Raw genomic sequence first — 25,015 nt, 5'->3', positions numbered from 1 at the left:
GAAGGTATTTAGATCTGTATTGAAATTCATTGAGCCATTTCCCCAGTGAATGTGTTAGTGTGTGTGTGCGTTACATATATATATGACAAGACTAGGCTGTTGACTAGTGCAGAAGCTTCTTACACTCAATCTTTTTCAGTTTTCCTTTCTTTTGTGCTTTGGATATAGATTGGAGAGCAGGACTGTTCAGAGGTGAAGAAAATATTCTTGCCAACTTCAGATTCTGACTGTAAATGATGTTGTTTCACAAAATCAGACATTCAGAACCTTGTCTTGATGTCTCTCTATTCTCTGTAAATTCAGAGTGTGTTGCTGGGAACTGAATTTGTATTCTCCATAACAATGAAAAAAGAGAAAGGTTTCTGAAGTTACCATGCCAGTGAGTGAATGTGGAAACTTCAGGTTAGGTCCTGGCTAGCAGTAGAGGCCCTATACATAGGCATGTATTGCTAGAATCTATTTCTGTGCCATCTGCCTATTAGAGTTGCTTCTGTATTAATCCATTAGTAAGTGAGATTTGAAGTCGGTTTTGTAAATTGCCAAATTTTGTTCTCCAACAAAGAAAAAAGGAAGTCTGAAACTGTTCAGGCTGAAGGAGAGTATTGGTAGGGAGGTATCAGGAAATGCCTGAGACTGTGTGGTTAGTTTTCTTGGATCCTCTTCTCTATCAATTCACTGTACGCTTGCATTTCTAAAAAGTAGCCTTTTTAAAGTGAGTTCGGGGAGAAAAAAAAATAGTACAGAATTCCCATATCCCTAAATCATGAAAATTGAAGGAAATAAATTGCTGCCTTCTTCCAAAGCTGTGGCTGTGTTTTTGTTTTAGCCTCTGGCATTGCTGCGATGGTTATAAAACTTTGAAGTCAAGTTTAAAATCAGACTTCCAGACAAATCTCTGTCCATAGCAAAAGTACTAATTTGTCTGTTTAGCAGCTACAGAAGCTATGCATAACAGGATTCCAGCATTGTTCTCACTATGTGAAACAAATTGAATGAGAAGTATAGTTGGCAGCTTTCCACAGTGAATATTTTACGCTTTTGAGTTTGGTGTTTTTATTATTCAATTAAGTATTGCATCTCAAGTAGAAAACCAGGAAGACACAGTACTCGGATTTCTTAAAAGAGGTAATTGAAAATGTAATTACATCATTTTCATGCCACTTTGAGCTTAAATTTTTAGTAGTAGCAAAGGCTTGCCTATGTGAGGGAGTAAGATAAGAATATATTAACTAAACGTCTTGTTTTCACTTCATTGTCCCTCTGTCTCTGTCTTAAAATTTTCTGCTCTCAACTGATGAATCATACCATCTCTTCAAGTTAGTGTAAGAAATTGACTTTCCTATATTAAATACTATGCTAGCATTTATTCTTCTTGAGCAGGAGGATTTTTTTTAATAAGGCTTATTATTAAATAATGTTTTAGGTGAACTAGATTTTTGGTTGCCAGGAAATAATAATTGTATAATTGGCAAGTGTGTAAAGCAAATTACAAAATAAACATTATTATTGCATATTTTAAAACTAATAGGCACTTAATGATTTATGTAGTATTGCATTGTACAGATATGGGATGAGAATCTCATCTTTCTTTGACGTTTTTTCATGCATGTATAGTACAAGCAAGATGAACACCTTTCCTTAAAAATGACAATAATCATCATCATCATCATCTAAGGGATGTGACAGAGGAGATGACCTGCACATTGCCTAGAGGCAGAAATGCTAGCACTGTAGCATTTCCTTTTCACGTTCTGCCTAGAAGAACAAGTGTTTTGACTTACCTCCATGCCTATGTGAGAACATGGGCAGACAAGGGAAAGATGCCCCTTTGAGTGGGGAAGGAAGGTTTCACTATGTAGCGGCTGCTGCTTTAGCAGGGGTCTAGAACATGTCCTTTACTCTGCAACGTGGAAGACAGTGACAATGATCTCTGTGTTTAGCACTAGGAAATCTATGGCTGGTACAGAGATCAAATTACATGTAAGCACAGATCAAAGCAAAGTCTTAACATTTCATCTTAATGAAAGTGGTAGGTTTTTATTTTATTTTATTTTTTTTAAACAGATCTTCCCCAGCTGATTGAACTGTGTTCATTGCCTGTTTGCCATGTTCTCACTTGAAAACTCCCTTGATCTCATTCATCCACCTAGGAGAAAAACATCTCCAGGAGCATTTTCTGTAGGCTAGTCACTGCAGAATGGCATGAGTTGCTCTGCCCTAAGAAACGGAGTCATTAGAACTCTGGGTTTGGATTCTAAATTAATAATTAGAAATTAAAGTATACATCTTTTAAGTGTAGAGGCATGAATGTGCCATTGAATATATTTGTGTCAGAGAGATTAAATGAGCTTTTTTCCTTTTCCTTTTTCCTTTTTCCTTTTCCTTTTTCCTTTTCCTTTTCCTTTTCCTTTTCCTTTTCCTTTTCCTTTTCCTTTTCCTTTTCCTTTTCCTTTTCCTTTTCCTTTTCCTTTTCCTTTTCCTTTTCCTTTTCCTTTTCCTTTTCCTTTTCCTTTTCCTTTTCCTTTTCCTTTTCCTTTTCCTTTTCCTTTTCCTTTTCCTTTTCCTTTTCCTTTTCCTTTGTAAAGAGGGGTAGTATATACTTTTAGTCTATAGAAATCAGAATTCCACTGAAGAGAGGCTCTAAGTCAAAATGTGTTCTCATGGTAACTAAATTCTGATTATGAAAAAAAAAAACAAAACAACAACAACAACAACAAAAACTATTGGTACTTGAATATGAGTTAGAAATGCATATAGAGCTAAATGGTTCTGGAGTATATCTTGTCTGCATGTTTTCTGCAAAATCTTATCAGTTTGCTTAGTATCTTTGAACCATTCAGGTTGGAAGGGACTTGAGGATGTGATCTTGTCCAGACTCTTAATCAAAGCAGGGTTGTCTATGGCATAAGACCATTCTACTGAAGACTATGCAGTCAGGTCTTGAAAACCTTCAAGGAAAGAGAATCCAAAACTTTTCTGAGTAGCTTGTTCCAATATTTAATTATCCTCACGCAGTATACAGTTTTTCCTTTTCATTTGGTTCCTGTTTTCTCATACTTCTAGGCCACCTGGAACTTCTTATTTTAATTTATGGCTGTTGTCTTTATTTTTCCCTTTTGCACCTTGGTGAAGAGCCTGGCTCAGCCTTTTTGATAACATGCTCTCAGGTATTGAAAAGTGCTGCTAGGTACAAGCCAATTTCCTCAGCCTCTTTGCAGTTTGTGTGCTCCAACCTCCAGAGCATCTTGGTGGTCCTCTCTGGCACTTAGATTTATCAGTGTTGTACTGGGGTCCAAAACTGGATATAATATACCAGTTAGGACCTAATGAGTGCCAAGTAATAACGAGAATATAAGAATAAAAGGGAGAATAATCCCTTTCCCAGAATGGACTCTGGAGGAACTCTTGCAACAAGCCTCCAGGAGAAAGACAAACTGTTAACCTCTACACATTCAACTAAACAATCTAGCCAATTTTCACCCATTTTGTAGTCTACCCATTTAAACTGTAACATCCCAACTAGGATACGGGGATGCTATGGGAGACCATGTTGAAACCTTGTTATTACCAAATACTTTTTCAGATATTTTTGTATAAATTTGGAGCTCTTGGCTTCCACATCAAATTTTACTCAGAAATTCTGAAACAATGTTAATAATAGCCAGTGCTCAATAATAGATTCTACTAGAAGAGACCTGAAAATGATTTTAAAATAGTTCTAACTATATAAGGTCTTTAGTGAAAACATATGAAAATTTAGATAAAACATGAATTAAGAAGTTTATCGCTTCTACTTGCAAGAGCTTATAGGATACTTGGATCAGTCAGTAGACAGAGAAAATACATGTGCATTACTTCACTGGCTATTTTTCCACATTGTTGCATGTCTGAACAGAGGGAAAAAAAAAAAAAAAAAAAAAAAAAACTTTTTCCTCTCTGAAAAAGTCCTTATCAATGACAGAAAAAATGTTATATTTAACCAGACACAGAAAGACAGCATTATAAACATGATGTAAGTGCCTTTTATTTAACTCTTAAATGGCTAATACCTTAATATTGAAAAGACTGTCATATCCCAGTAGCTCTAACTCTCTCTGCATTTATCTTGAATAGACAAATAATGCTATTATCCTGCAATCTAATACTATTATACTGCAATCTTTGGCTGATAACCTTATAGGTTTATTTTTTCTGTGAATTTCCAAAAAGAAAGAAAAGTCCTGAAAGAATGGGACTTGCTTTAGTAATACGTGACAGAGGGAGACAGAATTCTTCAGTACTGTAGTGATTTCCAAGCTGAAGTAAACACAAATATTTTGCATCTCTGTAAAAAGCAGACTAGCCGCTAATCCCTGTTTAATCTCTTTGAAGACTTCATTATTAACATGGATACGTTGGGCTCAACACTTGTGTTTTTCATATTCAGAATAATTCTTAAATTAACAAGTTATATCAGACAGCTTTAATGTGTTTTCTGTTTGCTTATGCCATCATCCTATACATCTCTCACACTTTCTAATTTTCCATACCACTTCTGCTTATGAAGTTTTTCATTCTTTTTATTTTCTATTCTTGCCTGAACTGAGAATGAAATCATGACTTAGAATAAAGCATCATATAAGATCATATAAGCATATAGGAAATATGCACGATTTTGACTCCTTTGCAGGATCCTGAAGAAAAAAGGTTAACTTTCTGCAAGGTAATTACTGAACTATATGTAACTGCAGAAACTGAACAGGGATTATAGGCAACCAGAGACAAAAATGCAATGAAAATTTTATAAAAATACTAATTCTGTGGGATTTCTTTCTTTTTTCCCCATCTTTCAACAAATGTAGTTACCTCATGCTTTAATTTCCTACAGTCTTTTGGCTTTCTGTAACTTTCTATAAGCATGCATATAGTTTCTGAACATAGTATTACAAAATAGTTATACTGTATGTGTTACTGACCTTATAGTATTCAAGAACTAGGTATCATCCTGTAAGGTTCACAACTATTACTGTTTGGTATTCTGCTAACACCTTCAGTTTATATAGTTATATAGCAGTCTGAACTAAACAGTGACATTTTTTTTCAGAATTCTGACATAAAACGCAAGCAGAGACAGCAAGAATGTTTGTGGAAGTGCAGAACTATCAATCACAGGGAAACACATGGCATTTAGGGAAATGCTGCTGAGAAAGTACTGCAGCCACTTTTGATGTAACAGACAATATAGTCAATTTCCCACACCTCTAACATGAAATTTTATTTCTATTTGAAAAGCTCTTATTTTTTAAAATGAGGTGTTTTCAGCATGTTATGTAAATAACAGTATTATGTTAAATGATTAACAGGCTTACACTTTAGATACCCAAAGAAATGGCATATCAGAAATATATTTAAATCTCATGATCTTGCAGGAGTGATCTGGATAAAGCTTATTCAGCTTTTCTTTCTCCATTTTGAGAGCTAGATTTACAAACAAGAGCTAATTTAGCTTTTTATTCTAATATCAAAGGTCTTAGGAATGTGGACAATTTTGTTTTAAACAGATGCATATCCAATGAGTATAGTTTTGACTTTTTCACTGAAATATTCTCTTTCCAGTAATTTAATACCCATCATAGCATGACAGTGTTTTTCTACAAAAGTTTAGCCTGGTAGTTTGCTTGGAATGTGTTTGAAAAATTATTGTACCTGGCACTGGCATAAAAAGTGGTCCTTATGCCCAGTGTGCACTGGTGAATATTCATGAAATCATCTGAAAGTTTTTTGCTACTTATCCAGAAAGGCATTTCATGCAGAATAAATTTGAAATAGGTTCTGTGGCAAGTCTCCTTCCGTTTTCTCTCTTATGAAAGATAATGAAATAAGGTATGAATTTTTCTGTCTTTCATGAATCCCAAAGCAAGAAAAATCTACTTTTAACGTTCATCCTAAATCGCTTTGGGAAAGATTCTTCTAACTTTAATTGACTCATTGTTTGTTTTGTAATAATCCCAAGCCATATGCTTTTTCAAGCTATTTAACTTGGGCTAGGTTGTTTTGGGAGAGAGCAATTAAATGTGTCCTTAAAAGGAATGCATATAATACATATGTCCTGTTAGCCTTTTGCTCTAAAGCCAAGCCAGTTGTGTTTTAATTACTGCATTGTTAATTGTAATTACAGTCACTAGTGTGCTTATGATATTCAAACTCTTGATCATAGCTTTGAAAACCTGGTTCAAAGAAACAGGACCGAGCCCCCATGATGAAAAGGATCCTATTAAAAACCACAGTTAGCTACATTTTAACAACTTTTTTAAAAAGAAAACAAGTTTACATATGTTTTTGCTCTTCCCTCTTCTTATCATTTGGAAGGTTTAGTCTAAACATGGGTATTAAGTCAGGATCTATTGTTATTTTTATTTACCAAATCCAGGATTTTAATCCATAATTTTTTTTTTTATTTTTTTTTTTTTACCTAGAAATGTGTTTCATTCAGTCTCTTCAGTATTTGAACACCCTCAAGCTGTAGAAAAACAGAATGGGGAAGATCTCATGAAACAGAGGGGTTAGGTTTTTGTTGTTGCTTTTAAACCAAGTCTTATACGATGCTGTAGGCAACTACTTTTATTTTTTTTTACTATGTCAGCTCTGAATTCTTAATTTGCAAATAGGCAGTATTCATATGTACTAAAAGGCTCTGTAAGTGTTTTATTTTAGCTTTCTAAAGCTTTTTTTGATAGCTTATTATTTTCCATAATATTAATGTGCTGGATTTAGTTGAGAGCATCTAGGGAGTTTATTTTAAATCTGCTTGACCTGTAGACCCAATTCCACTTCAAATGCTGGGATTCCAAACTGGGAAATAGAGCTAAACCAGATTGCTTTGAACAGAAGATAATAGCAATTTTTTATTTTATTTTTTTTTATTATTTTTTTTTTAGGACAAAGATACAAACACATGTCCTTAATTAACTAATTCCAAAGACAGTCCAGCTTCTGCTTTGGACACCATTTCTCTATAAGAGAAAGGATTCTATGTTCAGCACATGGCGAGGTTGTTTTCCCCCTCTAGCAGTCTTGTTTTTCAATGTTAAAAGTGAGCAATATTGTTTGCAGTTACATTTCTCCCAGTAGAAGAAGCAGCTGAAAGCAAGGAAGATTTTCTCAACTAGAAGAAGGGAATTCGTAATATAAAACTTGAACACTCTTCTGTAAGATGATTAAATAGAGACAGCCTGAAGCTCTCTGCCTGGGAAAGACTGTAGTGTGGCACAATTTCCTTTTCTTTTCAAATGTCTCAGCTATTTGCATTATTGTATCCTTATCTATTGCACTTTGAAAAGTGTGGATCTGCAGTAGCTCTTCCTCACAGCTGAAGAACGAACTCAGATTAGGTGTATCACCCAGCTTTCACAGTTTTCTAGTTGTGTGTTGCTGTAATTACTATGATTCAGGTCATCCATGCAGTTGTAGCTGTTTTGGATGGTTAGCTTCTCTTTTTTCATTGGTCTACAAATTCACTGTAGACATGAAGTCCTGTTCATTGACTTCTGTAACAAACTGTTGGATTTTAGCAACCCTAGCAAGTGTTAGCTAGCTTTGAAGATGAGAACCTGAGGATCAAGAGGTGATTGTCAGTTGTACAGTACATTGCAGTATTATGGTATTTATTTTCCATATGTGTATTGAGTAAGAGTTCAGAGAATATGAGTTTTAACAACATAATCAGCAAAATTTAATTTTCTGTAGCAGGCATAATGTGGATAGTTCACTTTAGAATACTGCAATCTGAAAAATTTGTTGAAGAGAAAACATTATTTTAGAAACTGATATTGCCACCTAACTAAAATAGAAAATATTTTTGAAATTTTGTTTTTAATATCATGCTTGCCATTGAGTTTGTATGAAAACGGTAATTATTTGGTCTAAGTTGTACCCTGCTAACCAATGGAATGAAGCCAGCTAAGGGACTTACGTAAAATGTAGGCAAAAGTTCATATAATAATTAAAATGCGAATGTTTAAGTGCTTCTAAAGAAGAGATTGCAGCAGTGTCTGCCATTGCTTTGGCCAGTCAGTTGCCCCTTTAGGATGTGTAAATACCCTCTTGTCATTTGTGGATGTTTCATTTAGGGGAGGAAAAAAAATAAAATAAAGGTTTGGCATTTCAAACATCTGTTACAAGAGGGAGATAATCCCCATATAAAGGGAAGGAGTAGAAAAGATAAAACATTTGCCAGTTGTGTTTTTTGAGAATTATATACTCAGGTAAAATCACATCCCTGATGCTTTAGATCTTCTTCTCTGTGAGAGAAGGATGGAACTTGAAGACTGTTTTCTATACCGTTTAGCACACTTCCTGAAGATAAAAGTATTTGTGAGGATGTGTATGGAATGAATCCTTGAGACCTCTATTTTTTTTCTTCTTTTGTTTGTACTTTTCCAATTTGGTAAAAAATTCAGTGCATTCTCCCTAATTCTCCCTAATATTATGATGAACCAGTGCTGAGAATTCCAATTCTCTTACTTGCCTTTTCCTTTTTAAAATTGCTGTTTTTATCAAAAACAAGAGAATACAGTTAAGAATACAGAATCACAGAATCACAGAATTTCTAGGTTGGAAGAGACCTCAAGATCATCGAGTCCAACCTCTTACCTAACACTAACAGTCCCCACTAAACCATATCCCTAAGCTCAACCGTATCCCTAAGCTCAATACAGTACAATCTTTTCAGTCACTAAAATCTCTTTATCTTTCCCCTTTTAAATTGTCCTTTCAAAACATCTTTGATGCAGGTTTAAAGCAGGCAATGCTGTATGCCAAATAGACTAGCTCATTTATTGACTTTCAAATACATTAAAAGTAACGGGATGAATGTCATGAATAACGTTAGTAATGTGGTTATTGTAAGTCAGTTACTGGCCTTAGGATAATGAGAATAGAGATTCTCAAGTTTGAGATGACAGAAACAGTAAGGATCTTCCTGAGTGTTGGAGGCACCTTCCAGAATAAACAGGTAATTTTAGAAAGGATTTAAGAGGCGGAAATACAGGATTAGAAAACTGAAGCAACTTGGCTTTATGTTTATTTTACTTATCACTCAACCACTTCTTTACTTAGGTTGCTACTTTGGGACTGTGATGATCGGAGTTACAGCTACTATATTGAGGTCTCAACAAATCAGCAGCAATGGACTATGGTGGCTGATCGCACAAAAATTTCCTGCAAGTGAGTTTAACTTTTTTCCTCTTATTTGCACAAAGCTGGAACTTGAAAACTTTTTATTTTCCTTTTGTTTGGTATTTAAATAGATGACTTTTTGATTGTGAAAAGAATGATCACTGCATAACCTATAGATCACAAATTCCAGACTAGTATAAGTACAACTTCAGGAAGTTGTAGGTTCTCATCTGGCTAAATATTTAGGCTCTCAAACCAGGATCAAGTTGTGAAGAGCCAGATGAGTACTATGTTTTCCAGTTTCATTCATTCTCAGAAACAGCCCGGCTTCCATACATTTGGTTTTGTGAGCCCTGTGAGTTAAATCATGTTTGTCCAAAGTTCAATTTTATGGTTAAATCACCCCTTGTTGAGAAACGTGGTAGGGGAGAGAAGAGAGCTTGGTAAAGGATTTTCTTTACCAAATGTATCCCACCCCTACCAAAACACATAGAAGCTTGATACAGAGAGTTGAAAGGGATGGAGGAAGTGAGGGTTGGGACAAAACCATCACAGATCACCCACTGAACTCAGTTACCTAGCCTGGCCTTCTCTCAGTGATGACCATGTGGTCAGTGCACGTAGGACACGTACTCTGCTTTTGAACACGCCCCTTCCATAGGGAGAGGAAAAAAAATGCTTCATAAAAAGAGAAAAGGGAAGAAAAAGTTTCCTTTTTATTTTATGCTTCACTCAGAAGAATTCAGGTATGAATACTCTCGACATATTTACTCTCTATCAGCTTTCCTGTAATTATTGAGTCTGCTGATAAAACCTGTTCTAATGTGGAAGAATAATTCAGTGTTGATAGCAAACTTAAACAATTTGATAGTTCTAATTCCAACTGGGACTGAAAAGATAGGCTGCAAATTTATACATGTTACATATACAGAAGCTAGGCATGCCCAGCAATCAGTGAATGTTGATAGGATATAATCTCCTGGCTGATCCCCAGGGAAGCTCAGACTGACAAAAATCTTATTTCTCTCCTTCTTTCTCCCCAGTCAGTTTTCGATAAGACATTCTTTCTTTTGTGGGACAAAACTGAAGTCATCAGCTGTGTAGTGACAGCTGCCACCCATCCTGTATTAGTGCCAAGTGGTTGAGTTATTCAGTCCTCTTCTAGCAACACTGCTGATGCACATTTCCTAAAGTTTTTGTTCTTTCTCTTAACATATCCAATTCAAAGATGCATTTACAGTGCAGGCTAGACATGCGGGTGAAGGAGAACTTGACACATTCTTTCACTGTATGTAAAAGACAGGGTATTGATGAGCAGAAATCCTGGGTTCTGCCTTCAGTTCTGGAGAAAGTGTGAAGAATATGTAATCATTTTCAAAGATATCACCGTGTGATGGAAAAAAAATAAATCTTTTTTCTTTTTTTGTTTGTCCCAGCAGTGGGAGTAGAGAGTAAAAATGTTTTGTGCTTCATATTTGTACATTTTGATACTAATAGCCTAGACCAGCCAAAAGGAACATTTTGTTAAGTATGCACAGTGCAGCTGGAATTGCCAGTTGATTGCTCAGTTCAAGTATCTGTTCACAATGTTCAAACCAGGGGTTTTTGAAACCCTTAACCTTGGACAAATATAGGTGCATTCCTGAACTGCAGGTGGCTGTTGCCTCATGATACACACTTCAAGTTATTGACTCAAAACATAAGTGCTCTGGCAGTTCTCAAAGCAGTGGCTGCAGGAACTGTTTTCATGTGAATTAGAGAATTGTACTTTCCCTAATTTCTTGCTCTAACAGACATGCATCCAGCTTCCAAAATGACTGTCTTAAATTTAAAGTCTACTGATTTATAGTGTTGTAACACTGTCTCTACCTGTTCTCAACAAATAATGCCCTTGTCCTAAAACTTAAAATTACAAAAGCTCAGTGAACTCCAGAACAATTCAATTTAGCAAAGAGTAGAAAATTGTAAAGAAAAAGGATCAATTTGAAAAATCTTTCATGTATCTTTTTCATTTGAAAAATGTTTCATTTTAAAACTTTTTATCCTCTGCAACTACATTTAAATACTATATAACCTGTAAATGCGATAAGTTAAAAGATTTGTGGAATGCACCCCAGCCCTATCCCGCGGTTTTCAAGTGATTTATTTGCATTTGAGAGCATTTTGTTATTAAATTTAAATCTTTTGCACTTTATGGTCAGCAAATCACATCTTTACAGCCACCTCACCAAAGAAAACTATTTAAATACATTAGATTTTCAAAAATGCTGAAGTGACTTCGGCTCAAAAATTACTTTGATTATAATAGCAGATTGCTACATCTAAATAGTACATGTATATGTACATAGATACACATACATAAAATGTTTATAAATTTATACATTACATATTCATATACATAAAATAAAAAGCTTTATAAATAGTACTATAGACATGGCAAAGGCTACAAAAATTAGGACTTTTTTTGTAAAGAACAGAGGATCATAATTGCTTACAGTTAGAGATGGACCACTTCCATTTTATTGAAAAATGGTGTTACTATGACCAAAAAAAGCTAACATTTTATGGTGTTCAACAATGGTGGAGTGTAGAGTGGAAGAGACATCATCATTCAGTGACTCATGCACTGAATGAAGCCCCTCACTTTATACTTGTAGGGCAAGGTTTCAGTTTGGTGAAGGAGACATCTTAATAAAGAAGAGAAAATCGAACCACTTTCAATTTTTCAGTTTCTGTACTTAAAAAATAATAATAATTGAAATATGTGGATTTATTTCTACAAGAAAAACAAACAAGTTATTTTAGCTTTACAGAGGAGACGAAGAGCTGGATTTTAACCAAGATTAACAGATGCTGCATTAAGGCAGAAATGGTGCAATTTGTCTGTTTTACCATTATAGGGTAATGGTTAAAATACTCCTGTTAGATGCAAGAGATTTATTTTCTCTAGTACTGAGATTTTAGTTTCTTACTTAAGCCACTTTATCTAATGTGTTCTAGATTGAGTTCTTATATGAAGTAGTTTGTGGACTTTTGTGCAGAGTACAGGCATCTCACCTCCCACAGGGCTTTTAACTTTTCATTTACAGTTAACAGTTCATTCTGTCTCTGTCCTTCCCCTTACCATGAATACATTGGTATATTATGCAAACATCTCAGTTCCAAAAGAGAGAAATTTGACTCAGAACGCCTTTTAGTCAAGCATTTCAAGCACTCCCCAAGGACAAGCAAGAATCAGTTTGTGCACTGTGACTGACTTATCCTAGGGTTTAAGGAACCAGTTAAGGATTCTCACATTTAGCAACTTGCCATAACCACACTACAGCATAATAGGACAGAAGCAACTACACCCTCGTCTCTTCAGTCTTCATTATTTTTATGAATGCAACAGCCCTCTCTCTCTCCTTCGGAGTTTGCAACTATTTTTTGTCTCATCTGAATCCTGATTTTTTTAGTGAATGCTAGGCATCCTAGCACTCAAAAATATGAACTCTAATCACTTAGTTTTATGCATATCTTTGTTAAAAAAATAAATAAATGTAGGTATGTCCTTGGGATTATGATTGCCTGTTTGACTACAGGTACCTCTCAGAGCAACTGTCAACTGAGAATCTGTTATTTAATATTATTATATGTGTATTTGTGTGAGGCTGAAATACGAATTCTTTGAAAAAGTATACCCCAGATTATCTCTGTTTCTTTTAAAAATTTTAGATATGTGGGTGAATTCTAGGTGGTTGATGACATCTTGAAATCCTGGGCTTACACTTCCTGGCGTTAGGTCTGTGGTAAATATCCTGCAGTAGACTCTAGAAAAGTAACTCACTTGTTTTTCTCTGCAGAGTATGCAGCAGTAGCAAATGAAAGTGGATGGAGTTAGAACTCAAGAGAATTTCACAGGGGCCTATATTCAAAGAGATAGAATACTTGCAATGAGAAAATTTACTTTGCTAGTTATATTCTCTATTCTCTTTTTCTGTCTTCAAAGACATGTGGGTAAGATCTGTTTGCTTTGCTCTTCACTGCCTGGCTTTCTGTCTGCATACTCTTTCAGTGGAGTTACAGTCCTTTGCTGAAGTCATTAGTGTGCTGCCTTGCAAAGTGATCTGTGAGGTCACCACATCATTTTGCTGCATCTCTGGCATGCGGGATAGAGTGACCCATAAAGGCAGCAAACACAAACCTCAACAGACATCTCTGATGATTTTTAAGTGGCAAACAAAACAATGAGAAAGAAAATAAAATCAAATTGTGCTTAAATAGCATATATTGATTTTGGCAGTCTACTGAAGTATGAAGTTTCCCTTTAAACTCTCAGTATGCTGCTTTGGGTTGTTCTAATGATATTTTCAATGTAGTATTTTGTGTAAATTAATAATTCAGTGCTCAAAGACAGAACCTGACAGACTACTTCTAACCTCCTCATCTCTCACAGCCTTTTAAAAAGGCTTATGACAAACTGGATGCCTGTTATCTTCACAGGGAAAGCTTCCTTACCTCCCCTAAGTGATAGCCAATTAATGCATACTGGTTGTTGTCTAATTGCCAATTTTAAAATGCCCTATGTAGGCATTTTTTTTCTTTTCCACAATAAACTGTTTTCCTCTACACAGTATGACAGTAATGAAAAACACCCATGTTTTGTTCTATTTTTTTAAGCATTTATGATAAGTTGGCTTGAGCACGTTAGTGTTGAATAATAGTCGTGCACTTGTTAAAAAAATTTGCTGACAAAAGGGATGAAAGTCAAATGAAAACCAAGATACCAAAGGCCAGTAGGAGTCAGACCTCAGAGTTAACGACTATTTTGATAAAATAAGTCCCATGAAGACAAATATGAAACAGGCTATCATGAAGGTTATCAACAGAGTATCATTTTTAAAGTTCTCTTGTATAGTTACTGTAAAATGGATGTAATCCATGATAGCAGATGTATAATGTGAAGTTTCCCTGTAGGAAAAAAAAAAGGAATTGAATACTCTGACAGAATTTGGGAGACAATAAATATTGTTTATTTATGAGCAGTTCTAGGGCAATTGGTATCAACTGTCTATATGGCTGTCTAGGGACAGATTCATCATTTTCCTGGTGAAGGGCATGGTTTCATTTTCAAAAGGTTTATAACACTTGTGGGGTTCTGCTGGACTTGTTTTAGGTCCTGTTCTCTTTAATATTTTCATAAATGACTTGGTTGGAGGACTTGGAGCTATACTAGGTTTGTGGATGACACTAAATTGGGAGAGGCTGTTGACTCCCTTGAGACTACCCAGGAGGCCTTGCAGAGAGATATTGACAAATTAAAGGGCTGGGCAATCACCAATTGCATGAAGTTTAACAAGAGCAAGTGCCTGATTCTGCACCAGAGACCCTGGATAAATATAAATGGGAGATAAGAGGCTGGAGAACAGCCTCGTGGAAAGGGATGTGGAGGTTTTAGTAGACAGCAAGCTGAGTATGAATCAGCAGCATGTCCTGGAAGCCAACAGGGCCAATCATGTCCTGGGGTACATTGAGCAGAGCATTGCCAGCTGATCAAGGGAAGTAGTTGTCCTGCTCTACGGTGGTGCAGGCTCACTGTGTGCAGTTTGGGGCACCACAATCTAAGAATGGCATAAAACCATTAGAGAACATCCAAAGGAGGGCTACAAGGATGAGGGGTCTGGAGGGGAAGATGTTAAGGAGAGTCTGAGGTCCCTTGGTTTGCTCAGCCCCGAGCAGAGCAGGCTGAGGGGAGGCCTCATGGCAGCCTGCAGCTCCCTCACGAGGGGAGCGGAGGGGCAGGCGCTGAGCTCTGCTCTCTGGGGACAGCAACAGGACCCGAGGGAATGGCATGGAGCTGGGACAGGGGAGGGTCAGGCTGGGGGTTAGGGAAAAGTTCTGCACCCAGGGGGTGGTCAGACACTGGGACAAGCTCCCCAGGGCAGTGGTCATGGCAACAAGACTGCAGGAGTTCAAGAAGCACTTGGACAGTGCTCTCAGATAACATGCTCAGAATTTTTGGGTGGTCCTGAGTGGAGCCAGGAGTTGGACTTGATGATCCTTGTGGATCCCTTCCAACTCAGGATATTCTGTGATTCTATATTGCATTATATCAACTTGTTTTTCTGCTGGACTCATGTTAATTATGCAAAGTATACTGCTGTTATGATAGACGTTTAATAACTTCCAAACTTAATTTCTTATTTCCATTGCTTATTATCTTATTATGTAATAGGTATTTCAATTCCTAAATTCCGAGCTCAGTTTCCTCTAATTTTTTTTTTATAGTTTGCCTGGATGTAATTAGAAGTTTCTTGTGAAAAGTCCTTTGGGATGTGGATGCAAGTTTCATTAACAAAATTTATTTTTCTTTAACTGGTCCTGTTAATTTTTCAAGAATAATTTTCAGCCTTGAGGTTTATTGCTCTTGTTCAGTGTTTCAAATTTTCATTCTATGATGTCCTGTGTGCTTTTTGAGTTTTCGGACCCTGCTTATTTCCTTTGATATCAAGTTGCAGGTAAAGAACACTCTAGAGAGATCCAAGGCTAAAAACAGCTATTGCATTTAACTGCTCTAAACAGCTTTTTTAATGCACAACAAGTGTTTTTCATTTTGTTTGAGGAATTAAAGGTAGAAAATAGTTCCAGTTTGCAAAATATTAGTGACAAACACTTTTTTTTTCCCCCTGCGTATACATATGTGAAATCATAGTAAACTCTATCATAGTATGGATATTTCTTTTGATTTAGAGTTATGTACTCATACATGTAGCTCCTCATACTTTACCACAAATATAGAAGTTTTTTCATCTTGTCCCCCTCTGTGATCTCATCTGCAGTTCACTCATACCCACTTTCCTCCATTGCTTTCTCCTTAACCACTTTCATCCGACCATCTTCTCTTATAATAAAATATCTTAAACATTTCTTAACTGTTTTGCCCTTCCAACTGTCCATATGCTCACATTGTTTCTTCTGTGGCTTCCCATTTGTCTCGCATGTATTTATTATCCTGCCATACCAAGAAAGAGAAAATAAAATTTTTGTCTAATTTTTGTCTAGTCCTTAGTTCTGTTTCATGCCTGAGCTCCCAAGTGGCAGAGTGGAACAGGATAAAAAGAGTTGTTCTTGTACCTGTTATGTCAAGCAGTGTATTTAAAGCACAGCTCATCCTATTGTACGCGGAGTTAATTTCACAGCAGAAATGTTCTTGTACCTCATGTCAAACAGAGTGTATTTTGACCACAGTTCATTCTATTTTACATGAAGTTTAATTTCACAGCAACTCTGTGAAATCTGAATGTCTTCTCTAAGTCCAGGTCTTGGTGCAGCCACATTCATACAATACAAAGATGAAATATAGTTAAGCAAGATGTCTGGGAAATTGCTACATTGTTAAGCTCAATTTCAATTCTCACTTCAGAAAAATAAACTGAGGTTTCTCATTAATCTGTTCATTATGTTGCTAGTAATGCCTACTGAAGCAAGTCAGACAGATATAAAGGGTCATTTTGTGTAATTATTGAGCTTAAAAGCCCTGAACGATTGAGGCACTGAAGTACGTATTTTACCTTGTGTTTATATGCTCGCATTTTGAAAGATTCTCATAAAGCAAAAGAAGAAAGAAGCTGCAGCTTCACATACCTGCCTTATTAAGCACAAAGATTTCACAGGCACAAACTGGAGTTGTATACTATTTCAGAACATTAGGAGGCTCTTGGAAGCGTGAAAATTCTGCATCTAGTATTTAATTTGCTGCCTTTTATTTTAGCTGAGTCTAGTTTGATTAAGAAAGGCCTGGTTTCTTTTAAGTTGTTTCTTAACAGTGATTCAGGACCACAAGGTTTTCAAATTGCTAGTGTCTTATGCTTTTTTTCCACTGTTATTTTCTGTTCCTTGTTGCTTTTCAGCCACAAATATGCTTGGATTTTTTGAACAAGCCTTGAAAAGAGCAATAAGGAGTTGCAGACTGCAGTGCATGTCATTGAATGCTTTACCATGCTGCAGCTCTGCATGCACCATAGGCATTGAAGCTTGTGTAGCTCTTTTTTGCTTTGCTCTGCTTTGCCATGTGACTGCCATGTTCTCAGGATGTTAATGTGAGGATGGAGCAGAAAACATCACGGTAACACTGTCATGAATTTGGATGTCAGCTCAGTTCCGCCTCAGAGAAAACAAGCAATAACCAATAATACTGATAGTTCTATTAGGTGTTTTTCTCCCATGCAATCAAAGCCTTGAGTGTGTCTTTGGAGACCTCTGAAAATTGTCAAGCTACTGATATAAATAATTGTATGTTTTAATATTTCATAATATATCATCTAGGAAAAATACATTTTGATGAGGGGAGAAGAAGGAAACTTTAAATAATTATTATCCCAAAGTGTGTCACTGATGTACACAAAAAGCTTTATAAAAGGAAACTCTATGGAGAGCCGAGCTGTGCTGACCGATCTAAATTACTCTTGTTCTTTTCTGGGTTAGAGGGACTAAGCACAGAGAAGACTTTAAACCCTTAGCCTACAACAGTGAAATCTCATGGAGTTTTCCAAACCCCTAGTGTTCACTAGAAATGGGCAACCTGATTCCTATGTTGCTGAATTACTTTTCACTTTAACTGTTTTTTGTTTGTTTGTTTGTTTGTTTTTTTAATATTTCAAACAGTCTGATACATCCTGAAGAAAGGAATAGGCCTTACTCCTCCATGAGTGCTTAATCTACTTATGAGTATGATATTCTGTTGATCATGCTTTGCAGTAAGCAATAGTTTTCTACTTCTCTTTGATAAATAAAAGGAAGTTCAATTTTCATAGTAAGAAATTTAGTTTAAAATGAATGTGTGAGCACTTTTTTATTGAATGTTTTTTCAAATAAAATGTTTAAGTTTATGTAAAATATCTATTGTATAATCTCCCAGATAGTCTCACATTTAAAATAGAAATCAAATTATTTATTTTTATTCATTTGTATCAAATAGCAATAATTATTATTTACTACACTGACATTTCAGTAGAAGTTAAACTTCCTAATGTCTTTTCCTTTTTGATTCTTGCCAGATAGCTTTCTAATGGTTTTGTGATAGAACATTAAACTTTTAAGTTATTCTTACTGTAAGAGATTACATTTTAATATAAGCTAGTTCTCACTCTTTACAGTTAACCACTGCTTTACTGCAAGGGCTGGATATAGCAGGGTTTTTCAGTAAGTGTATTTTCATTCTGCTTTGAAGGGTGAAAGCACTTAAAAAAGCAAGTGCTTCCCTAAGAGAAGGGAGAGGGAGACTGTCTTAATTGTTTTATGAACCCCATTTTTTTTTTTTTCCTCATAATCAGATATGCCCTTTCTCTCCTTTTCTTTCCTTTTCCTGATTCTCAAATTTTTGGGCTCCTGTTTATAAGGCATAGTGTGTTTGGTTTAGCCACTTAGGGATTTGTTTGCTGTGTTATGAATGTGGATGAGATTAGATCTGTCTGGTTTCTGGCTGCTGTTATTCTTGCATATTCTGCACTAGCCATCCTTTCATTTATATGTTCATCTTTGCGACTACTCATCCCTATTGAATTTGAGCAAGGCCAGCTGGTGGCAGAGTTGCTGATTTTTGTGCTGCCATCTAAATGGTCACGATGCTTTCATGCCATGGTGCTTTCATCACAAGCTGCTGTGCTGTCATTTATCTGAAGCATGGCCTTCCTGTACATTCCTTGCCTCCTGTTTTTGATGCCTGTGAGTTTTAATCCAACATACAGTTCCAGATGATTTCTCAAATGTGCAGAAATTGATGACGTTTAAATTAGAATTTACCAATGCAAAGTCATGGGTTGGGTAATGCAATTTCACCTTCTATTCTGACACAGCAGTTTTTCGAACTCACTACTGAGCAATAGTTGAAAGACTGTTGCACACCAGTTTGAGTTTTTGTTTGAACAAGCAGTTTCTAGGGCTTTTCAGTAGGACTTTTGATTGTAGTTCTACCTCTTTCTTTAAAGATTATATTAATTTACTTTACACTTTCACCTTTTCATTACTGTACACTTTTCATTACATGCACTTTGGCATTTTATGGTAAATCTGTCATTCTGAGACATCAACCACCTCACAGGCTTTTTGTTTAATTTTTCACGTGCATTGGGTAAATTCAAATATGCTTCAATGTCAATGTCTTTCTCAGTCCATTTTATTTTTCCTTTAATGCCAGAGATACAGCATTCCTTCATAGACAGAATATTTGTTGGGGGGGGGGGGGGGGGCTGTTTCTGTATATTTATCATATTTGGTGAATAGATGTTGCAGAGCTAGTACTTAGATTTTAACAGTGTGAATATTGTCACCTTCAGAAAATTAACTTCTCTATGCAGAGAAGTGCTAGATTAAACCAGTATGAGCAAGGGAAAGCTTTTTTTCAGAGGAAGTGAAGGTTCTTACCACTACTGACATCACTTTCCCCGTGCCTTTAAAAATATATATTTTTTCCCTTAAAGTACTGATTTAATTTCCTCCTTCCAACCTACCTAACCCACTAGAAAAGGAAGACAATGTTTTTCTTCATATTTCCTTTTAGCTCAGTGAATAGTTCAGTGAATGTTCAGCTATTTGGCATGCATATTCTGGAGCACACTCCGTGTAGTGGGTGGGTTGTTGTCCTGGGCAATTGGAGAGTTGGCTTCAAGTTCCTGCTTGGAAGCAGAGGGAGTTTGACCTCCCCTCTTCTTGTGCTCCAAGTTAAGAGCCCTTATCCCACTCTACAGCAGGAGGGAAAGGGCTCCTCCCCTTCCATTTTGGAACATCTTTACTATCAACTTTCCTTCTATTCTGCATTTACTTGAATGTGGTACCATGCCTGTTTTCAGTATCTGCCACCAAAACAGCTAATTACCAGTGTTAATGAATCAGGATTGGCAGAACCAATACTAAGTTCGCAAGGATGATTTGTGTTTTATAGGTAGGGAACGCTCCTGGATACTGAAGCTCTGAGACCTGGTCTATGTATTCATACTCCTGAGATGTAATCACAAAACTTTGTCCTCTCCCCTTTGTGCCTTTTCTTCTTGACTTAATCTGTCATTTCTGCCAGGCTGAAAAAATAAATCAAATGATACAAGCACTGTTTTTAATAGTGAAATATGAAACCTCTATGCTTTTGGAAAGCCTAAGGGCACAGAAAAAAAAAATCTGAAATGCAGAGAATTAAATTGAAAGAAATATTTGCTTATGTTGATGAATGCAAGATTTTGAGACACTAAGATGGAGATCCGAGCAGCCCTTTTCTGAAGCAATGTATCTGGTCTGCAAACATTCTGTATAGCGTAGAAGTACAAGAAATGAATGTATCCTTGAGAGTTACAGCATGAATACGTGGATATATTTTGCCTGATTGCACTGTGGTCACTTTTTAATATTAAAGAATATCAGTAAGATGGGGAGTTACACATTGCATATTTTTTCACTGTATAACACTATTTAGTAGGTGCAGACTAAATGTGAAGATAATAGGAAATGATCACTGTGTCATTTACCAGGATGAAATTATAAGTAAACATTAATTTTGTCTTCTAAAATGAAATTAAAAACTGTAGTCAGAATCTAGGCTGTTAGTCTGTATTGAAACAAGCACTACAGTTTTTTGATGGTCAGTCTCGCCTATTTGACACTCTGCTGTTTGCCATGGAAAAGCTATTTTATAGGGTAAGAAAACTTCATCTTAGTAGGTTTATTCCTCTTTTTGCTTTTACACTGTGGTTGAGCTTTACCTCAGCGTGTTGTGCCCCTCTCAGATATTTTAAATTCCTGCTCTCCTGTTTCTGTGGTTGCTTGCTCGCATGGGCTCTGAAAATTGACTTAAATATTTCCCCTCAATAAAGCACCTGGGCCCCACTTTAACCTATGACATAAAGCCTCTTGACCTATGACAATTCAGGAAAAGCCTGTTGTCTTAACAGCTCTTCTCCAGCTATTGCCAACTCTGCTCAACGTAACAAAAATCCAATTTTTCTTAATAGGAGAAGAATACTACTCCTCTCTTGCATTCTGTTAAGCAAAGTTTTGTTTGTTTGTTTGTTTTTTCCTCCAATCAGCACAAATTCTCAGCTTTTGTGTCAGAACTCAAGGATGCTGATTACCACTTCTATTTTACAGAAGGATCCTGTGGCAGTACATCAGATTGCACTCAGTGAGTCAGAGCACACACATACCTGCAGGCATGCGCATGCCCACACACACATACACTCTCAGTACCTTTATAAATAAATAACACTACAAAAGTAATCCAGATAATAGATCTCCTATGAAACTGGCTCATTTATCTGCTTGAGATTGAAAAGGGATGCCTAATACTTCCACTGTTGTTTTGCATTTCTGTTTGTTTACTTCGAAGTTGATTGTTGCATCTGACAACCCAATGAATAGGAGATGCCCAAATGTTCATGAACTAGATGCTAAGTTACTATTCTGTCTTCAGTTTCCCTTTCTTGCAGGCACAATCATTAAATATAGCAACTGCTGATGTCTTGTATAGTCAGGTCAGTCAGATGTTAATGCATCATATGCTAAATGTGGCATTCTGCTTTCTTTCTAAAGATTTGCACTAATTAGATTGTTGGTATTCAGGATCTAATGTCATTAAAACTTTGAAAAGTACATGTCTTCTTCTGCTGGCCAAAACAAGTATAGTTGTTAGCATTACAAATATTTTGTGTAAAGATATATACAGAATTAATCCATTGATTTATTCACAGTAGTATTTGTACCTGGGCAGATTATATCCATGAATCACAAAAAGGAAGAATTATAATGTCTTTAGGCCCATCCTTTGGGGATTTCTGTACTATATGGCATGCGGTGTGTTTTTTACAGCAATACTTCATCAGTTTGTTTCCTGTACTTTAAGAGACAGTGCTTCCATTCTGCTCTTTGCTTTTCCTACTGATTTCCCACAGTAATTTTTTTTTCTTGATGCTAGTACTGAACATCGTGTTACCTAATTTCATCCCATTATTTTGTTTCTATCCCCATAAAGCAATTTTTCTTGCTTAATGGATTTTAATACACTTCAACCATATATTTATAAAGTCATTCTGCCTTTTTTCTGTCACCTTGTTTGCTCCTTAAACAATTTTTGCCTGACTTTATTTCATGCTCATTTGTCGTAAGTCTGTTTCCTCAGTTTTTAAAATGATGCTTATTAATCTTACCCAACTTCTTCTACTTTGTCTCTGTATATTTAGTGTTAAGGTACAGAGTTTGGAATGAAATACTAAGTGTAGTTTTATCAGAATCACAAGGGAGGGCAGCTGCATTGTTTCCGTTCTATAACATGATAACAGAAGCAGAAGTTGTGCTTGCTATTTTGTCTTAATTCACTTTAGTCTCATGTCTAAAATGACTGCAGTCCTGGATGCAGGTTACAGTTTTTTCTAGGCAACCCACGCAAGTTTGAGCCTGAAGTCAGCAGGCTTTGTTTTCTGACCTTGAGGTTAATAGATAATTCAGTGTGGTAGGATAAAGAGCTACAGTTTTCCTCCCTTCCATTAGCAAACCTCGGTCCGTTTGTATTGCTGTTATGAGGAGGCACATGCTGATTTACTTTTTCCACTGTTTCATTCTTCTTAGAGGCTGCAGCTCAATTTACTGCATTCCTTGGATGTTTGACATGTCAATTAGATGTTATCGACAGTAATAGAAGGGTGGTTGCTGTAAATGTGAAGTTTTTACGAGTGGTCCATGAAATCATGCCCAAGGGAATGTAAGAGAGAAGAGCGATAAATAGCGTTACACCACTTGCTACAAAGGAACTGATTAATAGGGAGCATGATTCTGCCTCATATCTCTCAAAATATTTTTATGTATTTGCTGTTAATCAACTATTCCATTTGTACAAGAAGTTATATAATAAAAATAGCTTACAGACTGTCATAGGATTACAGGGGCAAGAAGCCCTCAAAGTTACAAACAGCCACCTCGTTGTATTACTGGATATGTTAATGTGTTGGATGGTGCTTCATCTTTGCTATCTAAATGGACATCAAGAGCAATAAATATCGGTAATGAGGAAACACAACAAAACCAATTCAACTTCTAGGATTGTGCATGTGTGTCTTCTGCTTGCATGCTCTATAGTGTACAGAAAAGTATGCAAATAAGAAGAATTCCTAGGTCAAGATACTCAAGTCTACAACCTCTGTATGCAACCACTGCCATCCACCAAGGGTGGAGGTGTAGATACCACACACACAGTTCCTGACACCGCATAAAAATTTAGCTCATCGTGTTTTGCCAGAAGGTTAGCAGCAAATTGCTAATCAATTTTTTTTTTGTAGGATTTTGAAATATAAAGTGTATTTCTTGAAGTACAGAAAAACAACCCATTAAAATTTGTAGAATATCTGAGCAACCTATATTATATGAATACACAACTTATGCAATATAAAAATGCTACTTGATGCCTATATTGGCATGTGGATATATTTGACAAAAGTTGCTACATTTAGCTTTGCTGTTGCTTAATTTGACTATATTTTAGTGGGTTTTAATGTAATATTGTTTCTAAAACAGCAAAAATGTAAGCCCTGAAGCTGTGAAAGCAGAAATTCTGTAAGGAGTCTTTTATATTAGAAGGCTCTTAAAGAAGTCAGAAATTAAGTATAGACTTCAGTAAATCTAATTTATGTCAGAATTTTTAATAAGTCTGCTTTATCAAGCCCACATTTGTTTTCAACAGTAAATCTCCACATTTAGTTTCTAGAATAAATCATGTACAATAACAGGTTTATCGCAGTTTAGTGAAGTGTTCTTACAGCTGTGAGGTATACAGCTATATATAGATATTTTGTTTGGATTTGCCATAGCAGTGGAGGGACCAATCATAACTACAAAAGTAACCTCAAGTTTTGTTCAGATTGTTTCTAAATTGTGTCTATTCAATATGGGAAACATTTAGAATAAAACTTTGGGGAGTTTTCCCAAAGGGGGTGGGTGGCATTACATACTTTCTTGTCAGTATATAGCACAGCTATGTAACAAACACTGCAACAGAAATTTTTTTATTTTTATTTTATTATCTCTTCTGTTAGTATTGCAAGTCCTTTGTGTTTTTTCCCCTTAGTAGACACTGGATAAAGTATGTTATAGTTCATGGAAGAGATACCAAATATAATCAAGATGCATTATTAGGTGAGTTTGTTTCTAAGAGAGCTGCAGAAAGCAAGCTGTTACTTCAAGCTTCCACCTTCCTTGCATCCTTAGAAATATCAGGTATTCAAAGCTGCCTTTTGTGAGTGTGCTGTCATGATGACAGCAGGATAGATGGAAACTCAGCTTTTGGTCTCAGGTTTTAGTTGAAGAAGATAAGGGGTAGAACTGTGCTTAATTTGTCTTAAAAACTAAAATGTAGATGACCTCTGAGTCCTCACAGGCTTTCTCATAGTCCTCATTTCCCTTCGGTGGGGCTTGGGAAGCAGGATGAAAAAGGGTTGGCTGTGCCAGATACCAACTTTGACTGACTTCTGTGCTTTATGGATTTGACCCTCTGAATTAATATGTTAAATTACAGCTTTAACAGAGAGGTAGTTTTATTTCACTTTGTTTTTTAGTACTGTTATAATGTAAAACATGTTTTTTATAGGCAATTTATGAGGTAGCTGTAGATCTTTCTTTGGGGTATTTTATAAAGAAAAAATTATCTGTGTAACAATAACTGTTACGGGCAATTTTAGTGCATGCTTCTGTCTTTATTTCGTAGGTACTCCATAGCAGAGGTTAATATAATAGTTGGTAACAAATCAGGAGGTGTAATACTTACCACGCAGAACATACTACAGTACTTCTCGAGTCTCAGTTGGCTTGCTTCTGTGTGCGCAAAATGTTTTATTTGGCAGCTTCACCTACT

The 25,015-nt window shown here is 36.1% G+C and overlaps 1 protein-coding gene across 3 annotated transcripts in view; it reads left to right on the top strand.

Moving 5' to 3' along the window:
* The window catches only part of BTBD9 (BTB domain containing 9), a 126,422-nt gene that overhangs the window by 82,224 nt on the left and 19,183 nt on the right, over positions 1–25,015 (top strand). For all 3 annotated transcript variants that reach the window (XM_084515042.1, XM_084515043.1, XM_084515044.1), the window contains exon 10: positions 9,097–9,204. In XM_084515042.1, the coding sequence (XP_084371168.1) occupies positions 9,097–9,204 (108 nt within the window). The remainder of the gene's footprint in view (positions 1–9,096; positions 9,205–25,015) is intronic.

This window comes from Aythya ferina (assembly GCF_964211825.1).
Source record: "Aythya ferina genome assembly, chromosome: 3".
Taxonomy (NCBI): domain Eukaryota; kingdom Metazoa; phylum Chordata; class Aves; order Anseriformes; family Anatidae; genus Aythya; species Aythya ferina.
Note: the sequence above shows the minus strand (reverse complement) of the source record. Positions and strands in the feature narration are given on the sequence as shown.